Source organism: Centropristis striata, chromosome 9 (assembly GCF_030273125.1).
Source record: "Centropristis striata isolate RG_2023a ecotype Rhode Island chromosome 9, C.striata_1.0, whole genome shotgun sequence".
Lineage (NCBI taxonomy): Eukaryota > Metazoa > Chordata > Actinopteri > Perciformes > Serranidae > Centropristis > Centropristis striata.
Genome location: NC_081525.1, coordinates 25,023,499 through 25,044,923, shown reverse-complemented (window position 1 = coordinate 25,044,923; position 21,425 = coordinate 25,023,499). Strand labels below are relative to the sequence as shown.

The 21,425-nt window shown below is 39.4% G+C and overlaps 1 protein-coding gene across 2 annotated transcripts; it reads left to right on the top strand.

The window, feature by feature from the left end:
- Positions 1 to 5,757: 5,757 nt before the first annotated feature.
- Positions 5,758 to 18,694, top strand: LOC131977829 (nuclear receptor subfamily 2 group F member 6-like). 2 transcript variants are annotated; one of them, XM_059341273.1, is made up of 5 exons: positions 5,758 to 7,548; positions 8,981 to 9,075; positions 13,405 to 13,736; positions 14,499 to 14,745; positions 16,010 to 18,694. In XM_059341273.1, exons 1-5 carry the CDS (start codon positions 7,280 to 7,282, stop codon positions 16,282 to 16,284), a joined length of 1,218 nt encoding a protein of 405 aa, XP_059197256.1. In that variant the 5' UTR covers positions 5,758 to 7,279; the 3' UTR covers positions 16,285 to 18,694. The 2 variants fall into 2 exon arrangements, with proteins under 2 accessions (XP_059197256.1, XP_059197255.1); XM_059341272.1 differs by having other exon boundaries at positions 13,402 to 13,736.
- Positions 18,695 to 21,425: the final 2,731 nt, after the last annotated feature.

Here is a 21,425-nt window from a genome sequence, read left to right as displayed (position 1 = left end):
GTGGCAGTCGCCGGTTCGCATGGTCTCAGCGGCAGTCGCCGGTTCGCATGGTCTCAGTGGCAGTCGCCAGTTCGCATGGTCTCAACGACAAAGTTACTGGTTCACATGGTCTCAGCGGCAGAGTTACTGGTTCACATGGTCTGTCAGCGACAGAGTCACCGGTTCACATGGAATCTAATTTTTTTTCAAATCAGAACAGGGCCTCTTTGTGATCCTAAATCGGATACAGATCTGATGTTTTCCAATGCGACCTCAGGCTGAACAGTCATGTCGCATTTCACAGTGGTTACAATTCAGGACTGTAAGTTCACACGCAGTCTGATATGATCCACATTCATAAAATAATGTGAACTTTTCATCAATTTAATTTTGGTGTGGGATGAGCCAGGGGTATTTAAAGTAGGAACCCACAGAGCATCATCACCCAACTCTGCAATTCCTCTCAGGTCCATGGAGATTTAAGAATCTTGATTTTAGTTATGGCCACAACTTTACTGTTAATGAGCTGTCCCCTCAACTATAGCACATGACACAGAAATGCAGTGCCGCCCACCTTCCTACTGATTGCACTTAGATTTTATGAAAAGGCAGCTTTTTAAATAAATCAGACAACAGCATAAGTGTCCCTTACGGAAGCCCTAAACGGCCATGCATTCATATATTTTTTTCCCGAGATAACAAGATAATTATCTTGTTATTATCTCGTTATCTCGACACAGTTGTTTTCCAGAGATAATGAGATAATTTTCTCGAGATCTGTAGTCCAGACGCGTAGCCAGTAATGGGCCTACTCACTGCTTACTCACTGGCCCGCCCAGCCAAGTTTGATAAAAACATATTTCGTACAACGGCTGGCATCTCAATCTTAAACTACAAGTTAACACTGGCGTGAGACAACAGAAAGTCTAAAGGCCGGTGTTGTGTCCTTACTGGTTTCCACACTAACTGGTTGCCGTAGGCTATGATCTGCGCATTTTCTGTTACGCATGAGTTGTCCGTGGTACTGAAACCACTTGCTGTTAATGTGAGAATTCTGTCTGATGCAGGCCTATGTTATGCTGTGCGTTGACACCTTATCTACTGTGTAATACTGCAAGAAATAAAGTACGAAAATCATAAAAATCTAAGTGCACTCAGCACTTGTAGGAAGGTGGGTGGCACTGCATTTCTGTGTCATGTGCTATAGTTGAGCTGCAAATATAACGACCACCTGTGTCCGACTGGTCCCTCCTCCACCCTACATCATCATAAACAACACAACGCAGAGTTCCAGGGTGTGGAGAGGCTCATCCCACATGGGCTGGGTTACAAATACAATTATACATTTATTTCCTTTCTTACATACATGTTTATATTTTTTTGTAACAAAATATGTTTTTATCATACTTGGCTGGGTGGGCCAGTGAGTAAAATGGGCGGGCCCTTTGCTGGCTACGTGTCTGGACTACAGATCTCCAGAAAATTATCTTGTTATCTCGAGAAAACAAATGAAATTAACTCGTTATCATGAGAAAAAAATATATGAATGCATGGCCGTTTAGGGCTTCCGTAGGTCCCTGGCCCTCCACCTAATAAGGTAAGATATCTATCTACCCACCCTAGAAGAAGCAGCAAAAACTATGTAAGACAACCTGTTATTGTCTAGATTATTTTAATTTGATGTAACAATGTATTTAGTGTTAGCCTCAAATGAAGCGCAAACTAAAAATTATGTGGAAATGCTTTTTGTTTTGTTTATTTTAATTAAAACAAAGGATGATGGATTACACTGAAGGTGTGTTGTAAGGTCCCTGTGCAAGTCAGTGTGCAGACTCTGTGTGTTTGTGTTTGTGCGTGTGTATGTGTGTGTGTGTGTGTGTGTGTGTGTTCAGGTAAGCATAGTGTACTGACTCTGGACTTCTGACTGTGTTGAGAATGCACAGACTCCGTCACACTCGGCTTCACGCTGAGAGCAGCTGCATTCCTGACCTGCAGTTCAAAGAGCAGAGAACACAAACACACACACACACACACACATACACAAACTCCAAGATATATAAGACACATATGCTCCATCTCAGACATACGAAACACACATTGTGACACAGTGACACGTCTATAATTGCTACATGTGCACAGATATACACTCAGACATTCATAAATGCACTTTGCCTGTTGCACACACACAAACGCAGCAGCTGCAAACATGCACACTCTGGCTTTAACCTCACACACCAACGCTGCAGAGAATCCAGGCGACAGAAACGAGTGTAGTCAGAAAGGCCAATGGTCCAACCTCCTTCATCCACTCTGCACTTATCACTGTCATTTGCTTTATTAGAACTGAAAGTACAATGTTATTATGATCACATTTATTGTTTGCAAATCATTTGTTTAGCCTTATTAAAAAAATTTTTTATTGTACTTCTATGACCCGAATCCTATAAATGATTTATTTATTCAACACATCTAAAACTTGTTTTCATTTTCACAGTGTCAGAGGTGTTGTTTATAAGATTCAAAGATTAAATGAACTTGTGAACTTTGGAGCACATGCACAATAACAAGACAAAGTTTTCACAAAATCTGCATTCCCCAATAAGCACCATGTTCATATATATTCAATATATTTGAAAAAGACTAGTCTTCAATTGCACCGGGGCTCTATAACTCAACTTAGCATAGTTTTTAAATGCCTGAAGTTCCACTTTAAGTATGTTCCACAACCAACTCTTTACATATTCAAATGCTCACAGGTTTATGAGTAAATATCAAACACTATCCCACATGGTCTGACCTCTGCTAATGCACACACAGAGGCTCAAAGGACAGCACTAATTCAACTTACAGCAGCTTAGCTTGGCCCCGATAACCTCTTAACCAAACAAAAGGCCTATCCATGCACAATGAGTCTCGCTGTGACGGATGTGGGTTAAAGTTACCTTATGCTCACATTTTAAAAAAAGAAAAAAGGCTGAATTGACGTCACACACAGAAAGTTGAGTAAGAGAAATCTTTCCCCTTCCTGCCAGTCTCGCTATCAACTTTTACCTCTCTGCTCCTCCGGTGTTCGTAGATCTGAGAAACAAAACATTCCTTTGAAGAACACAAGGACAAAATGTTTTGTCATTCGGGGGGAATTCCTCTAAAACCATGTGATGAGCAAACACTTTTTGGTACATAAAGGGTTTCTTTTAACCAGGCATGCTTGGAAGTGAATACCTCCTCTGTGGGTTTTTATCCCTCCTATGTTTGGTGGCTGTTATTGGAAACCTTGGTTTCAGGGCCTGATTGTTTATTTTGTCCTCCCTCCACATGACAATGCTGTTGGTATGACAGAGAAAGAAAGCCAGAAATTCCAAAGGAGTTTTGCCAAATGCCAAGATGATAGATGAGGTACAAAGCAAATTACAGTGAGATTTATAAAACAGGAGCAGCATGGGCATGGGACAGTATATTGTTTGTGCCATGAATGATTTACTGTATATTTTAAAGGGGAATTTTGCCAATTTTACAAATTAAGATCAGTTTACTCGTCATGAGAAAACTAAAAAAAGTCCCTCAAGAGCTATGATCATTCCTACTTCTTGTGGTATAGACACAATAAAAAGAGGGTTCTTAGAACAATGAAAAAGCTTTTCTGGTCTAAAAAAGCCTTATGTATTTCATTGGTATTCCAACAATGAAGAATGATGAAACATTTTTGTGGTTGCAGGAATCAGTCACTTTGTATGCCCACCATGCACCACAAACACCTCCCTACAATTTGCATGACGTAGCTCCACCTTCACTGGAAAAAAGTTTCCAGCGAACAACTACATTCCCTATCCAAATGTACACGAAAAGTAAATTAGTCGTTTATAAGTGTAGGGGCCGAATAATGCTAGTAAAATAACTATCTCACATGATATTCAGACCTTACGGGAAAACAAAAGTGTGTATGGTTGTTTTCTGCATGACCAGCTAGGCAACTACTGCATTGTTCAGTTAGAGACAGACTGTGTTTATTGCAAATTAAATATGGTTAAGGTTTGATCACTTGGTTAAGATTAAGGAACATTGTAGTTAGAATGGATAAGTGTTGATGCAGATGAACTCTGGCCAAGGTTGCCTGTGCTAAAACCACTCTGACCTCCGCACTGTAAGATTTTTTTTTTACCTGTCAGGCCACAAGCCTCCAGTTCTCTAACCTCTAGGCCACAGGCTGCACCTTTCCACCTCACTACATTTTGAACATGCTGGTTCTGAATATTGGTATTGGACACATTCTCGGTAATTGATTGAATTGACTATCGGTCTGATGATGATTTAGCCTTTCCCATGTTATTGTTTCCAGTGTGTACCACAAACTTAAAACGTGAGTTGGAGAGCTGTGTCTACATGTACAGTACCAGTCAAAGGTTTGGACACACCTCCTCATACAATTGTTTTTCTTTATCTTTATTAAATCTTTCACATTGTAAATTAATGTTAAAGACATCCAAACTATGATGGGAGACATATGGAACTATGTAGAAAGTGTAAAACAAAGCAGAATATATTTGAGATTTTAGATTCTTCAGAGTATTTAATTTGATGGTTTCAAACATATTAACAAGGCAAGAAATCCCCAAAATAACTTTTGACAAGGTGCATCTGTTAACTGAAAACCATTCCAGGTGACTAACTCATGAAGCTGACTGGGAGAATAACAGAAGTGTCCAAAGCAAAAGGAGGCTATACTTCCAAAAATGTTAAATATTCTAAACACTTTTAAAAAATTCCATAATTACATATGTGTTCTTTCATAGTTTGATGTCTTGAGTAATAATCTACAATGTTGAAAATAATAAAAAGAAAAGAATGAGAAGGTGTGTCCACACATACTGTATATGCAGATACATATAAGCTCATAAAGATAAATCTTCATCAAATGATAGCTGATGGATTCTCTGATTTCTGATGATACTTTCTGGCTCTTTTGCTCTCCACACGGTTTACCTGCATGCAACTAACACGACGGACATGATTGGTCACTCTTACTCGGACTCCAAACCTAACTACAATGTACACCAGAACTTTTCCAGTATCAAAATATTGTCTAGCATTCACATGCGGATATGTCTTTATAAAGATGACACAGGGCATACATCTGTCCAGTATGAACACTTCAACTATGGAAGTCAGAATATCTCAACTTTCTTCTTTTTTTAGTTTGTCTCTAACATCTATGTGGACATACAATACTTTTTTATGGTAATGTGGAATCAAAAACATAACCATCCAGGATGCAGAAGTTCAGCAGGACCTGTGGCCTCCTTCACACTGACCTGTGAGTGTGTGCAGCAGGTGTGAAAAGGAGCTGGTGGCGTATCATATAACCTTTTGACAAGTTGCTCAACAACAACAGGCCCTCCCTCTTATTACTGGGTCAACAAAGTCGGAGGAATACTTTGGGATTAGAGTGAAGTGGAGAACATGAGTGTGAGTGCCATGCGCTAGCTGCATGTCGACCCGAGGCCTCGCTCTTTGTCTTACGGCAGTGTTGGGGTTAACTCCCCCTTTTTGCTCCCAGGCTGGCCCGGGGTCAGGGGGAACCAGGCAGCCAGTCAGGCAGCCAGGCATTCTTTCTGTGTGTGTCTGTGTGTGTGTGTGTGTGTGTGTGTGTGGCTGCAGCCCACTCTGTGCTCTTTGACTCCACTGGCCTTATAAGGCATCCAATGCCATGGCAACGGCAGGGCTTGAATAGCAGTGTCAAATCCCTCAGCACACAGACACACGCTCACTCTCCCTAAAGGAGGGAGCGAGGCAGAGACACAGAGAGGGGATTGAGAGGAGCAGGAGAGAGGAGGCTATCTCTGGGCTGCTCTCCACTGCAGCGTCTGGCTTTCACTAAAAGGTCTATGACCGTGTTTTTCCTGCGCTTGTTTGCCTAATTTATTCCTGCCGGGGCCAGCAGAAAGAAAGACGGAAAAGAAAAAAAAGGAAGAAAAAGGGACGGCGGGCAGAATAGTAAAGAGTGCAACAGTACACCCTGACTTGCTGACAGGGAATGCAGAGAGGTTCTGGCCTCTGGTTGTTACTGCTGGATGGACAAGCACTGACAAAACAAGAGACAACACTTTGTGGAGCTTCGAGAGGAGGAGGAGGTTTCTCAACTCTTTTTTATTTTTTTTTATCTGTGACATTTGAGCCCCGACAACATTGTGCCCCTGAAGAGTTGGAGGAAAACATAATTTGACCACAAAAACACAGAAGAGGAGGATTTTATTTGATGAACTTTGATGAGTGAAAGGACTTCTTGTTTTAATATCAAGTGCCAGTTTCAGCTGGATATAAAATACTTAAAAAGCTGTGACTCTATGGTCATATCCTCTCTGAATACCGAAGAAAGAAATCCAATTTGCAAAACTCCCCCTTTTCTCTCTCTCTTCTGGGACATATGACTGAGCATTTCCAGAGCAAAACAGTATCTTATTTTTCCTCCTCATCACTATCACCTCTGCTTCTATAACAGCCCCGACAAGTCAAGAGTGAGTCTGGACTAGAACTGCCTCAGATCAGCAGATAACAACTCTGCACGGCAGGAACTGGTTGGACTAGTTTATAAGTTGGAGGAGAGGGCAGGGCAGTTTAACCCTGCCTGAAGGAGAGCTGTGTTTTATTTTCCTCCCACTTGCTTGTCCTTTTGGGAGAAAGTCAAGCGCTGAGAGAGAGGGGCAGAGCTTCCTTCTTCATTTGGACACTGACTCTGTTTTGTCCCTTGTCACTATGCTTAGGGATAGGTGAGGTGCTTTTTCTTCTTTACTTCTTCCGGGGGGGGGGGAGACGGAGAGAGAAAGTGGGAGGGAGGGTAGAGAGAGAGCAGGAGTCAAAGTGTAATTTATTGTTTCAAGTGAAAAGAGTAAGGCTGCACCCTTTTCCCCTGCCTGAACTCTGAACTACTCAATGTGCGTCTGAAGTTTTCTCAGACCTCGGGAGCCATTGATCGGAGGTCAGGGTAGAGAACACAAGGGTGAAAGACAAGAACAGAGAGAGCAGAGAGGGATTAAAGAAGAGCGAGAGAGAAAACAGCATTGGGAAGGACCTCCAGGTCATAACAACCAGACGGCAAAGGGGAGAAAGGTCAACACGGGAGAGTCCGGAACGACTTTTTATCCCACTTCTTGATCTTCTTGGACAAAAACCTGCTTTTTATACAAATCTGGAGCCACTGTTTTCTTGTCTGGAATCAGTTTTAAGACTTTGAGGGCAGTTGGAAGCTGGGGGACAGGGCGGGTCTGTGTATGATCCACTCACAGGGCGGCGTGTCTCAGAGAATATGGCCATGGTGAGCGGGGGATGGGGCAACCCCAACGGGGACACTAATGGACTGGGGGAGAAGGCTTACCTGAGGAGGGAGGAAGAGGACGGCTCGCCTCAGGCCGGGAGCAGCGATGTGGACGTCGGGGACGAGGACAAGTCCTGCGTGGTGGACTGTGTGGTGTGCGGGGACAAGTCCAGCGGGAAGCATTATGGCGTGTTCACCTGTGAGGGCTGCAAGAGTTTCTTTAAGAGGAGCATCAGACGAAACCTCAACTACTCCTGCAGGTAAGAGCTGCTGGAAATTCACTTTCATGTCTTATTTACTGAACATAAGAATGAAAAAACACATATTTAAGTTATTTAGTGCAATCTTTTTGTTGGATTTAAGTGTCTTTTCTGGTGACACTTTGCTTTAAATGTTTACTTACATTTAATAAATGTTTTATAACACATTATGAGACAGTTGTTAGTATAATTCCTCTTGTGGACGCATAAGTGGAGGCTGGTGTAAAAACTTGAGCTAAAACAACTCTTTTTTGATAAAAATAATCGATTAGCCGTTAACTACTTTTTCTGTGATCTTTTGCTGTTTTCCACCTCTCAGAGGCGCTTTTCTCTGTTTTATAGCATATTCTGACATTTTTATTTTTATTTTGGAGTGGCAAAATTAGATATTTAAAGACATCACCTCAGACCTTGAAAAACTGGAATGGGCATTTTTTTTACTGTTCTTTTTACATTTAATAGACAAAACTATTACTGGAATATAATAATAATAATAATAATAATAATAATAATAATTGGCAAATTGGCAAATGGGTCACTAATGAAAATATTTGTTAGTTGCAACCCTATTATAAACAGATCATGAATAAAGTAAATATAGTAAAACGTAGTTGAAATGTATTTAAAGGAGAAGTTTTAACTGTTGACAAATACTATACTTTACAAAATGCTTAAACATTTCACTGTATGTGCCTACAACTACACCGTAGTGTGTTTAAACCATTTGGAAAATGATATATAGTGTTTAAAGATGTGAAATGTAGCAGGAGAAGAGTAAATGTCTTTTTTTATTCCTGAAGAGATACAGCAGATTTCTCACTCCAGAGTGATATGCTCCAACCTTGAATATGTCTCACAAACAGCCTTAGGGTAGAAAAAAAAAAGAAAGAAAGAAAGAAAAGAAATGAAAGCCCCGAAGGTCAGTCATGTGAGGATGGATTGCCTCAGAAGGTCAACATTCCCATTATTCCTCACCACGGGAACACAATGTTGCAACTCAATTCTCTGCTCTTCCTAAGACGACTCCTCCACCTCTGAATATAGTTATTTCGTCCACATAATAATGCACCAAGTGTGAATAGAAGGTGGCTTTTCAGTCAGTGTGTCACCTCCAGGACTAAAAAGAGCTCTCTGTGAAATGTTGGCAGACCTCGTTCTGCTGTAAAAGGCAACACAAGGGCGTGTAAGGCCGATGATTTACAAAGGTCACAGCCTCGATAGCTTTTCAGCCTGCCAGCTCACACAGTTCACTCATCATAGGGGTCAGTGAGGGAGAGAGAGAAAGGGGGGAGGCGAAGATGCAAATGCAAACTCTATTTCCTTCCTAGCTTAAAGTATTTCTTGTTTACTATGAGAACCCTTAGTGTGAATATATGTGCGGTATGTTTTGCTCTTCACATTGAGTGTTTTGTCTCTTGTTTCTTTTGTTCAGATCAAATCGAGAATGCCAAATCGATCAGCATCACCGCAACCAGTGCCAATACTGTCGTCTGAAGAAATGTTTCCGTGTAGGAATGCGCAAAGAAGGTAACAAACTCTACTATCCTGCATGTGCACAGCAGGTGTAAAGTGATTTATTTAGGATTTGTAGAAACATGAAAGAGTTTTTCACTACAAAAGGACGAGCATCTAAGACAAAACTGTGTCATATGAATGTCCAAAGATATTGGTTACCGTACTTAAACGTTTCACAGCATTTATGGTTCTTTGCTTAAAGCTGCACAAATTTGCTATTTTAATTTTAACAATGGATTAAATGACTATTGTGAACCTACAGACATTTATCAACTGACTCCTGACCATCACCTGTAGTTCTTATTGGCTCTGCCAATCATTTTAGCATCTTTTAGCTTGTTGTTCTGGTTTCACTGTTTTGGTTCACTCTTGTTCACACTCTTTACTTCCATATCTCCTAACAACAAACAGACACAGATAGTGACCACAAACAGTGGAGCATTAAGATCCAGACATTTAACTGAGGAGTATGTGGAGAACAAAAACAGAGATACAAGAGAGTTCATATTGTACTTACCTCAAATGTTGCTCCGTAACTGCTGAATGCTAACACATTTCAGCTAAATCATCCAGCACTGTTTGTCATTGGCAGGCTCGCAGCTTGTTGCGCTGCCCCCAAGTGGCCAGAAAATAATAATAATAAATGTAGTTTTAAGTAAAAATAGAAAAAAGTCGGAAAAAAAATATTTTAAAAGGTAAAAGGTTCTGTATTCAACATGCTGCGTAACTGACCTTAACTTAGCATACTGAGTAAAACTAAGAAGTATGATCAGCTAACTGCATTAAAAGTATTAACAGTGCTTGTTAGTTAGTAGTACTGACAGGCATTAAGAATAATTGTATACTCAATCTTCTCGCTGATGGTCTTGTTTGCTTATGTAGGTCACATAGAGGCATCAGTATTTAACTGTTTCATTCGTTCATTCGTTCATTCAATCATTCGAGATGCAGTGTACACCCTGGACAGGTCAGACTGTTCATAAACGGTAAAAAAAAATCCTTTTAGCTGCTTGAAGAACATAGTCACTTTTCAACAGTGAGGTTTAAATCAATCATAACGTCTCTTTTACATACCAACAAAAACCTGATTCACCTACAAACACCCTTCAGCAAAGCACAAATACCCATTAAAACACATACAAATACATGAATATCAGAGATGGGTAATCTGTAGAGGTAATGCTTACATCGACAGAAACATCCAGTGACATTTACCAGCGATGTAACCACAATATTTATACTGTCAACCAAAGCATGTTTTCACCCCGGAGCTCAGCTCCCTGCAGCTGTCGAGCCTCAGGGACGAGGTGGCAACTGTGTCTGATTTGCATAACAGAAAAAACAACAAGTTGACAAGTTCACTCTGTCAAAACCCACCGAGACGCCTGTGTCTCTACATATCCATTACAGTTATGATTTGCTTAATTTCTGCTAAATAATTAGAAGTAAGAGGAGATGATGCTCATTTCCCCTGGCGTAATTATTTTCATTCCAGCAATCCGACCCTCATTATCACCTCACAAACTATTTTAAAAGCATTTGTAATTGTATTCTATTCGCCTTTAACCACACTCGTATTTCAGTCTGTGTCAGTGGACACCCTACATAATGTGCACTGAGGTGACAGTGTGGCAGGGGTTATATTGAGCCTGGTTATTAATGAACTATGCTGACTGCGGTCCGTGACGCAGGTTACACTGTTTCCACATTACCTTGAAATGTGTGTTTCACCTTTAACACAGTGAGGGAAACACACTCACTGCTTTATTTCAGATTGTGGCATTTTGAACTGAAATTGCAGTATATTCACTACAATTTAAAACAGTCAGGGTTTTTTTCGTTAAAGTTTGTTTGTGCATTAAACTCAGACAGAGCACACATCTGGATATTAGCATTAGGTTATAGTAATTAAAGACTACAATTAAGTAAAGATTTTCAGTATTAGACTGCAATCAATGTCTTATGATTATATTGTTAAAATGTTGTTGATTAAAACATTATTTGATAATATTAATAGGCATTACTAAGCTTGATGCTGTTAAAAGCTCATTCAGGGATCTATTTAAACATCTACATTTTGGCTATAACACTCTAATATATATCATATATTGTTGCTGTCCAAACAAAGCTATGTTATTTTTTTAATCTAAAATTTGAAGTAAAACAGTTTACAATTTAAAAGCTTGTCAGAAAGCTGAAAATGTATATTTTTTAATATACAAATGGTTTTCACTGAAGAGTGGCAATATGTTCTTTAATATTTGAATGGTGACGAGGAGAAAAACAACCTTTCAGTTAGGTTACTTACGAAATTTAAATCCATTTTCTATAACCTTCAAATCGCAATTCAAACTAAAAACTGTAATTTAGTGAATGAATGAGAAGAGAGTCACAAAACACTTAAGAGACAAGAGTCGTTCAGAGAGCACAAACACATTTCTGCTTTAGAAAAATATTCCTAACACAAAAACTTTATACTTACAAAGCTTCTCCTCTGACCTTCAGCGACAGGAAGATGGTGATGATATTCTTTGTACTGATTCTGTGGGGGAGGGATAACTAATGAAACAACGATGAGTGAGCGTTTTTAAACTTTTTTTTTTTTGCTTCTGATAAGGACATGAGAAGATGTGTTTTAAAAAACATGTGTGCTGTATCAAGACATGTCTGTTCTCAATACATGTATGCTGCACATTCTTAAAAAAGTGTGATGATGACCAGCGGGCATATTATATTTTGTACAACCACTCTTATTACAAGATACCGGTAAATAGATAATATACTGTAGAAGCATTATACTACAATCCACTTTTCTTGGTTCTTGAGGAATTTCCGTTTCTACTCAGAGACATATGAACTCTGCACATTTACAACCAAGCAACTTATTTTCTAATTTGTTTTCTGCTGTGACAGCAAATTCATCAAACACCTATGCTTTGTCATGGGTCTCAGTGTGTGATACCAGTGCACAAGGCACCCTTTAGTATGTATGAGACGCACAGACTTTCCATTGACTGCTATGTAAATCCATCTGTGATAATATTAGACGTAAATGACTTCATATAAATAGCGCAAAGGTCTCCTCAGGATGGATAGCAAGGGAGGTGGATGGGCCAAACAGAGCCCGGACTTTGACCAAGGAGACCAATGTCTAGTTGTGTTTTTAAGCCCAACCACGTTCTTTCACTCTAGCCTTAGTCAAGTTTCATACCCTTAAGTTAACTGTTTCCTGTGAACAAAGGCATTTATTTTTAAAAGCCGCTATGCATGTCACTGGTGGAAACCGACACACTGTCTCTTGCAAGCCTATAGACTTTATATAAATAATAAGCGTAGTCACCGTCACATTGTAGACGGCACGTTTGAAGCATCGAGTTCAGTGTTACGGCTGTAGCCATCTGGCTCTATGTACTTCGCCATCATTGTTTTTTGAAACCAGGAGGAAACCATATTTGGACTGGGGAGGAGTGAGGGGTGGATTGATGGGTGTATCTAAAAAGAAACTGTTAATGCTAAAATAAAATGTACGTTACTTACCGGAAAAAAATTAACAGCCAACTCCTTGGAGTGTCTTGTAGTACAAACGAACAGCAAACAAGACATTTTTTAGTGACCAAAATGTTCAAATCAACTCTCATGAACTGGAAAAGAGAAGAGAATATGAAAACAAGGCAAGTTCATAGTTATTTAGATGACAGACTGGTCTCCCCTCAGAAACTTCAATATAGAGCATTTGAATAGGCAGCAAAATACTGCAGCCTCTTTTTTACAACCTTGAACCGTCCATGTTTGTATAATGACGTTTGTGCTATTTTTATTATTTATTTTCAGAACGATCCGCTGTACCGCCAGCCGCTTTTGATAAACTCTCATATGTGTTGTAATGGGTGCTATTGACAAACGGTGTATTCTGTCGTTTAGGTTGGAGATCTTGTTGATCCTGATGACAGCTGGCTGTGTTGCGACCTGTCAATCACAAGATAACCACACCCCAAATTATACCCTGCTTTATCGTCTATTTTCTTCTAAATGGGACCATGATTTACACAATTAACATCATATTGTCTTGAAGAAGACTTGAAAACTAGCGATTGAGACCATAATCTTGCTACGAGAATTTGTTCTGAAGTAATAAATCAAGTGAGAAGCAGTCTCATTTTGTATTGAGATAGATAGGACCGGAGTTCTTTTGTGACAAACGTTGGTGACTCCTGTTGGATTTTTTAAAGAATGCAGGCTTAAGGCACTTCCGGCTATCAATAACTAACTAGCTGAAAGAAAGTGATACATTAGTTCTAAGAGCGTACCTCCTGTTTTCTCTTCCCTCTCTTTCTGCAGCAGTCCAGAGGGGCCGAATCCCTCCATCTCACTCAGGTATCAGTCCCAGCTCCCTGGCAGGCGGGGTTGGAGGTGCAGGACCGGGTCACATCGGGGCGGACTACTTCAATGGGCAGCCAGTCTCAGAGCTTATCTCCCAGCTACTCCGGGCTGAGCCGTACCCCAGTAGCCGATATGGGACCCCCTACAGTCAGGCACAGATGCAGGCATCTGCGAGTGGAGCCTCCGTCATGGGCATCGACAGCATCTGTGAGCTGGCAGCCCGACTCCTCTTCAGCACCATCGAGTGGGCGAGAAACATCCCGTACTTCCCAGAACTGCCCGTCTCAGAGCAGGTCAGTCAAGACATACAGTCCCTGGTGACATCTTTTTGTCTTGTGACATCTCCCCTGTTTTTTTTATTTATTTTCTTTACTTAAAAAAGGTTACGGTTTAGGGGCAGTATACATTTTAAAACTCAGGTGCAAATATTACAGCTTAAACAACAGCAGCCAAAATGTAATATAACATTATCATCTACCTGTTATTTCAGGCTAAACCACAAACTATTACCCAGAAATAATGTCCCCCATTGACTCTTTTTACTCTGACATGAGTACACAAGTACACCTAGACTATTTGGTTCATAGACTGACTAAACAATTGATTCCAAAATGTAAGGTTACCTTGTGAACAGAGACTTCAAATGAATAAAAAAAAGTCTTCTAAAGATATGCTCATTTAGTCAGCAGTTCTTTATCTTTTTCATGTGTGACTCCTAAAAATTAAGGAAGAACAGAGAGTACACAGAGAAAAAAAGTTTAAATAATTAAAAAATAAACATGACTAGTATTTTTCATACCATATTTACCTTTGGCCTTTTTTGACCTCACAGTATAACAAGCACAAATGTAAATAATACAATTAATCTTTGCTGAATTTAATTTTTATTTTGAATTAACGCATTAGAAAAGCTGTATAGAAATGCCAAAATACAATAAAGCCTCTTCAACTACTTAGCACTTTTCCTACTATGAAAAGTGAAAATGTTGGCATTGAAAAAGTTCTATTGAGACTCATTTAAGTGATCAGTTCTGTAATTCCAATCGACCCTACAGGTGGCGCTGCTGAGGCTGAGCTGGAGCGAGCTCTTCATCCTGAACGCAGCTCAGTCGGCTCTGCCTCTACACATGGCTCCCCTGCTCGCAGCAGCCGGGTTCCACTCATCGCCCATGTCTGCGGAGCGCGTGGTGTCCTTCATGGACCAGGTCAGGGTTTTCCAGGACCAGGTGGACAAGCTGAACAGGCTGCAGGTGGACTCAGCCGAGTACAGCTGCCTCAAAGCCATTGCACTCTTTTCACCTGGTAAGTCTGGTTTTGTGACAAGGTTATCTGAGGGTTGATCGCTGCTGTAACTGGATGTCTTCACTGTAAACTGATCCCAAGTGTCTTTATACAGTAGAAGACCAAAACAAAACTGCTTGTATGAGGTATCAGCCGGGGTTCAGGTTTCTGGGCCAGCAAGACATTAAATCCCCACCAGCTCCAGGCAGGGATCCTTTGAGTCGACCAAATGTGACCTCTGACCCCACTGAGGGGCACAAAAGAGAGACTTTAGTTTGATGGAATAGTTTCTTTCATGGAATTACATGTCCATTCAATTTGAAGCTACAGCTCGGAGATGGTTAGCGTAGCTTAGCATAAATACTGGAAACAGGACGAAACAGCTAGCCTGGCTCTGCAAAAAAAACAACATCCACCTACCAGCACCTCTAAAGCTCACAAATGAACACATGTCCTGTTTGTTTCAACAAGGTCTTGGAAAGAAGTTGTGGTTGTGGGGGGACTATTTCTTGATTGAGAGCAGTTACTTCTTTAGAGGTGCTGGTAGGCAGATTTTGCTACCTTTGAACAGATCTAGGTTAGCCTTTCCCCTGTCTGTCAGTCTAAGCTAAGCTAACTAATTGCTGGCTGTAGCTTCATGCCACCCACTGGTTTGCGGACTACAGCTCTGAAACCTTGATGTTAAATTACCAGCTAATGCTAGCTCTAGCTAGCTAGCTTGATTAGCAAAGGACATCAGTTATTCCAAATGAACAGCTCTCTCCTTAGAGTGTCTTTTATTCAAACCAAACACTGAGGATACATACATAAAGTATCACAACATAAAGTTGTAGAAACAACTTAACATCATTACGTATTCAAGAATTCTTGCAACTAGCGATTTGTGACCATAAACTCATTAGGAAAATGTTTACTGAATAGTAAGTCAAGTGAGAAGTTGGGTAATTTTATAATGGACTTACAACTATAAAGCTGGACTTCTTTTTGCAGCCAGTGGAGCTGCCCCCTGTTGGCCATTAGAAAGAATGCAACTTAAAGGCATTTCAGCATTGGCTTCACTTTTCAAACCCAGAGGTTGCTGCTTAATCTTCTCATCTCTCTACAAGAACATTTCCCTTAATATTTCTATTCTATTTCTAACTATTCCTAAAAGGGTCTAAAATGATTGTACGGCATTCATTTACATAAGAGTAAAGAAGCTCCAAGTGTAAATTATAAAATGTGCAAAAACAGAGCAACAGAAATAAATCAAATAGTGATAACCTTATGTTTCTCTGCCTGACAGATGCATGTGGTCTGACAGACCCAGCCCATGTGGAGTCCCTGCAGGAAAAGGCCCAGGTCGCCCTCACAGAGTACGAGAGATTGCAGTATCCAAACCAGCCCCAGCGATTCGGCCGCTTACTGCTGCGCCTCCCAGCTCTGCGTGCCGTGCCGGCCAACCTCATCTCCCAGCTCTTCTTCATGCGGCTGGTGGGCAAGACTCCCATTGAGACGCTGATCCGAGACATGCAGCTATCAGGGAGCTCCATCAGCTGGCCCTACGTACCGGGACAGTGAACCCTCTGACTCCAGAGTGAGACAGACAGAGATCAGATCAGAGCTCACAAAGATTAAAAACAAAGTACAAACTGAAAGTTATGGATGCAAACTGGGATTTCAAGCGTTTAAGGTCCTTGTTTGTGAGTGTAGAGTTCAGCTTATCCCACATTGGCTCTGTAAAGTTTGGTGGAAGTCACACCAAAGCTGCTTTCAGGGGAACAAAAATGTGTGATTGTCTTTATATAAATATGTTTGCAGCACTTGCCAGTTTTGCTCTGACCTCTCTGCTCTCTCTCTGTCTCCTGGACAAAAACACAGGGCTTTAATTAAAATGCAGACTCTAACATGAGGCCATGTGCCTGTACTACCTCTTCCCACATCACCCCTAATGTGACTCTGTTTGAACCCAGGCTCTGTGTGTGTGTGTTTTTCCTCTACTTTGTTTTGGGGTTTTTTAAGTCAAAATGAAGCCATGGCAGTGCCACTTTTACAGGCAGAACTTTGTATCTGTGACGTGTCGTGCAGCTCATACCCACGTTCTGTCATGTTTGATATGTGGAATGAAATTGTTTGTGAAGATGTATCACAGTATCACCTTGTACAGCATAAAAACAAAGAAGATGCATGTGCATTGTAATGTATATTGTACTATATGAAGTACTCTGCAACACAGTAATTTGTATGTCAGGTACTTAAAGGTGAAGTTAAGGGAAATATGCTTTTGCGCTTTCTAGCAGAGTTCAGCTGTGTTTTCACCTGTTTTTATGCACATTTTCAGCTTGCATAAAAAAACAACAGAAGTAAAAAAACAAGAGAAGAAAAGTTGGTGTATTAAAAATAGCAAAATGCAGATTTAGCGAATATATGATGACGTCTTAAAGCATGTGACTTCAATGTCTACTGAAGCCTCTGCCCCGCTGAAGAGAAAAAAAAACAGAAGCAGGTTAAAACAGTCTCCTCACAGATCTGATGCAACCTTCCTCAAGCTTGTGCTCTTCTGCTGCAATTATATAAAATGGCATCCAACAGGAAAATTGGTGCCAGCTAATGTACTGGAAACAAGTGTTCATTCCCATTTTCTCAAAATTCTGTTAAAAACTATTCGGATGGAAACCTGGCTCGAGCTGAGAAAATCGATTCCACTTAGATATCTATAAATCTGAAGTTAGCTTAGCTTTGCATAGACTGAAAACAGAAGCAAAAAACTAGCCTCGCTTCATATGAAAGTAACTTAATCTGCATACCAGCACCTCTAAAACTCACTAACACATTTTCTTCTTTGTTAAATCCATAAAATATCAATGTGCAGGACTATTTCTTGGTCCAGATGTGTAATTTAGAAGTTTTGAATGGTTGCAACATCAGCCAAATAACACGCAGGTTTTGTTTGGATTGAACAAATTAAATATAATTTAATAATTAGTGAGTTTGAGAGGTGCTAGTAGTCTTGTCCAATTTTTTCAACCTTTGCAGAGGCAGGCTACTCTCTGCAAGAAAGTGAACAACTGTAATTTCCCTTTCCTTTAATATAGTCTATACAATAATGTTCTTGTGACAGGAAATGGAGATGAATGTATCAAACACACCCTGGCTCTTCAGACAGTCACATCCCTGTCAAACATTATTACCTCATGGTTTATGCATCCTGGACAAATATTGTATATTTGTGTGCTAAAGATAAATATAAAGGGATCAAGGCACAGAAACCACAAACACTAATATTCCCCTATAGACTGTCTGTCCAGGCTAAAATGTGTTTGGGAATGTTTAGAAATGTAATGCTAAATGTAAGCCAAAGTCTGACATATCATTTACAGAAAGCGAGTGACCGTTCTGATAAATCTCTGCAAACTGAATACTTATTTCCTCTACTTTAATGAAGGCAGAGGTAGTTAATTTTCTTTTTTTTCTCGTGTGTTTCTTCAAAAGCAGTGTATTAAATCACAACCTAAAATGGACAGAGGTCACTTTCAGATGATTATCATGCTTGTGCAAGTGTGGTAAAGGTTATGGTGTTTGTAGGTACTGAGATAAAGGGTGCTAAGAAGTCAAATTCATGACTGTTGTTGCCATGAAGTGCACCTCAATGTGACAAATGTTTTTCTTGCCAAATTTATTGACTGAAAGAAAATATAATGAGGGGACAAACATGTTTTTGGTCAGACTTTTTGTATCATCCATTAAAAAATAAGATCCCTGATGCTTTTAAACAACTTCATCAACAGCTCATTTATGCTGTCCATTATTTTTTTGTGTTATTTGTTGGAATATAAACGATTGACTGTGTAGCTTTACGTTTAAAAGAAGCATGTTTCCGTGACCATGCCAAACCTTGAACCAAAAAAACAAAAAAAAAGCAAAACAACTTTTTATGACTGGTTATTTTTTGCATTAAGAAAAATAAAAGTATGCATATTCCTTCTGTGGACGACCTGAGTATCTGTGGCATTAAGACGCTGCACACATTATCACTTTTTCATTTTTCCAATCAAGCAAAAGATGCCAAATGATTGTTGGCTGCTATATTGTGAAGATTTTGTATACATTTAAATTTAACTTTTTTTTTTTGCATTAAGGATTGGGGAAAAACAAGACTTTTTATCATATGACCCTTATCTTTCAGAACTTGTGATGGGCCTTATTGACAATAATGACATGTTAAATCCATGGTTCCCTAACCTTTCCCTTAAGAGACCCCTTTTCTATCATTTAGTTTTAATGCATAACAATAACAGCAAAGAACAACTGATAAATTGTACAATTAACCCAAAAAGTGAACACTATAACTGTAGGAAGTTTATGTAAAACAAGAGATTTGGATTAATTTTATGCAGTTTTCCTCTTATTTTTAGAAACTTTTTCATACAACTGTCTGTATTATGGATTATTTTTTCACAATCATATGTACTTGTTTTATAAGATTGTGGGTTGTTTAAACTATGTACTTTTCTAATGCAGGATGAGGCTATGTGGGACTGTTTATGTTTGTTTTAAGTTTATATCCTGAATAATAATCCAAACTTTAAAAATAGCACTTACATTTAGCTTTCTTCACACAAATGAATGAAATGCTAAAATATGTGCCAACAGTTGTTTTTAAGAAGTTGTGTTACACCCCTTAAACCCCAGATTGGATGGACTAAATTATTGATCAGAAAAACCAGCAAAGTAACTGAAAAATGAAAAAAAAACTTGTGTAAAGCGGCTTTACAATCTGTATAATATGCAGTCAGTTCTGTCATAAAAACCTTGATTCAGATGAGGGGAAAAAAACTGAACAAAGAAGGGATTCAGGAGGGACAGGCATGCAATAGATGTCATGTGTACAGGATGACAAAATTATAAATCCTCCAGATGGATCCTGGAGGATGTCAAGCAGCTTCCTGGCGTCTCCAAACACCCTGAGCCACACAACCTCCTCCCCAACATGGAGACCTTGCAAGAGTAGAGTCTCAGGTTCTACACCCATCATTCATACAGGTAGGAGAAAATAAGAAACACACACCAAGACAAAAAATCCAGATCCAAACATCAACAACCAGGGGAGCAAGATAAGGTCCCAGGACCTCTGATGGTCCAGCAAAGAGGCCTGAGTGAAGAAGGCGGACAAGGAGGAGAAGCCAGGGAGAGACGCAGAGAGGGACGGGCACACTGCTTTACACAAACAGACGGAGGCTTAGGGAGATACAGTGGCTTTCAGAGTCTATAGTATTCTCATCTGCAGGACAAACATGAACCCCATTGTGCACACAACGAATATTTTAACTAAAAATGATTTTGGTGGAAGTATTTTCAGTCACAAATCTGAAAAACAAATCAGAAATTGTTCAAACCGTTTTGCTGAAAAGTTAGTTTTTCTTATACTATAGCTAGTTTTTAGACTCATGGGACTGTTTTTCTTTTTACCATAAACACCATTTTATTTCAGGGGAAAAAAACTGTAGTTCCATGTGCCCACAGACTATATAGTATCATAAGAAAATTAGTTCATTTGAGCATTGGTATGAACTCATAACATGTTTATAGACATATGCAGTGTAAAAAATAATTCGTATGGAAGACAATAATCATGTTAAGATGATGCAAAATTCTTGACAATCCTGATAAACGTGATTTCTCATGTGATCCAGAAATATTTAAGTGCTGTTAGATTTTTGCTTAGGTATTTATGTACCAGATTTAAGACTTTGGAGCCATCAGAACAAATGTTTATCTTGTCATAAGAAATATACTCTTGGAATTCATTGACACTGACCAATTGGGCGCAAAACAATAAAAAAAAATGTTTTAAAAAAGGAAACAGAGGAACTTCAAACAGCAGTAAAAAAAAAAGGTTTTGACATATGACACAAAATTTAAAACATTTTTTCTGTTTAATCTTGTGTAATTTCAGTAGTTTTTTCAGTATAAAATAAAAGGGTTGATCCTTTTGTATACTAACCTGCAAAAACAGTATACAACGATACTGCCTTTACCACTGGAACACAACAGACACTGGTGCTGAACAACTCTAGTAAATGGTTTTTAAAGTTATTTACCAGAAGAGGGCAGCAGCCACTTACCTTGAGCTGACCGTGTTCCCTGAAGTCTTCTTGCTCTCCCTGCTGGGTGATCCGCAGATGCACACAGCTGCAGATTTCTGAAAATCAACACATTCAGCAAAACATGGAAGAACTGAAAAATAGGAGAGTGGTTTATATAATTTTACAGAGAATTAGAGATTTTTATTATTATTATCGAACTCAATACTTTTTAGACACCATACCTTATTGAAGTATACAGTTACAAAAATGGTCTTATAAGAGCGTCAGAGGAAATAAATCCATACAAAAATAAATGGCTCGCAAATGGTTTGTAAAATAACAACAATGTTCTTCGTAAAAATACAAATGCATGACAAATCAAAAGGGTGTCTGAACAATTTTATAACGTACACTAGATCGAAGATGAACACGCAAAGTGGATTAATGCAAAAATTACTTGGAATCAGCAGATGATCATTTTTCATTGGCAAAAAATCTAATGAAATGACGAGCTTAGCTTATAGACAGTGATAGGATTTTCCAGTTTGCATGATATTGATATATAAAAAAGTTTATTTTACAAAATTTGTATGGAAGCCCATTCCCACCAAAGGATTTCTCAAATAAAGACTTAGT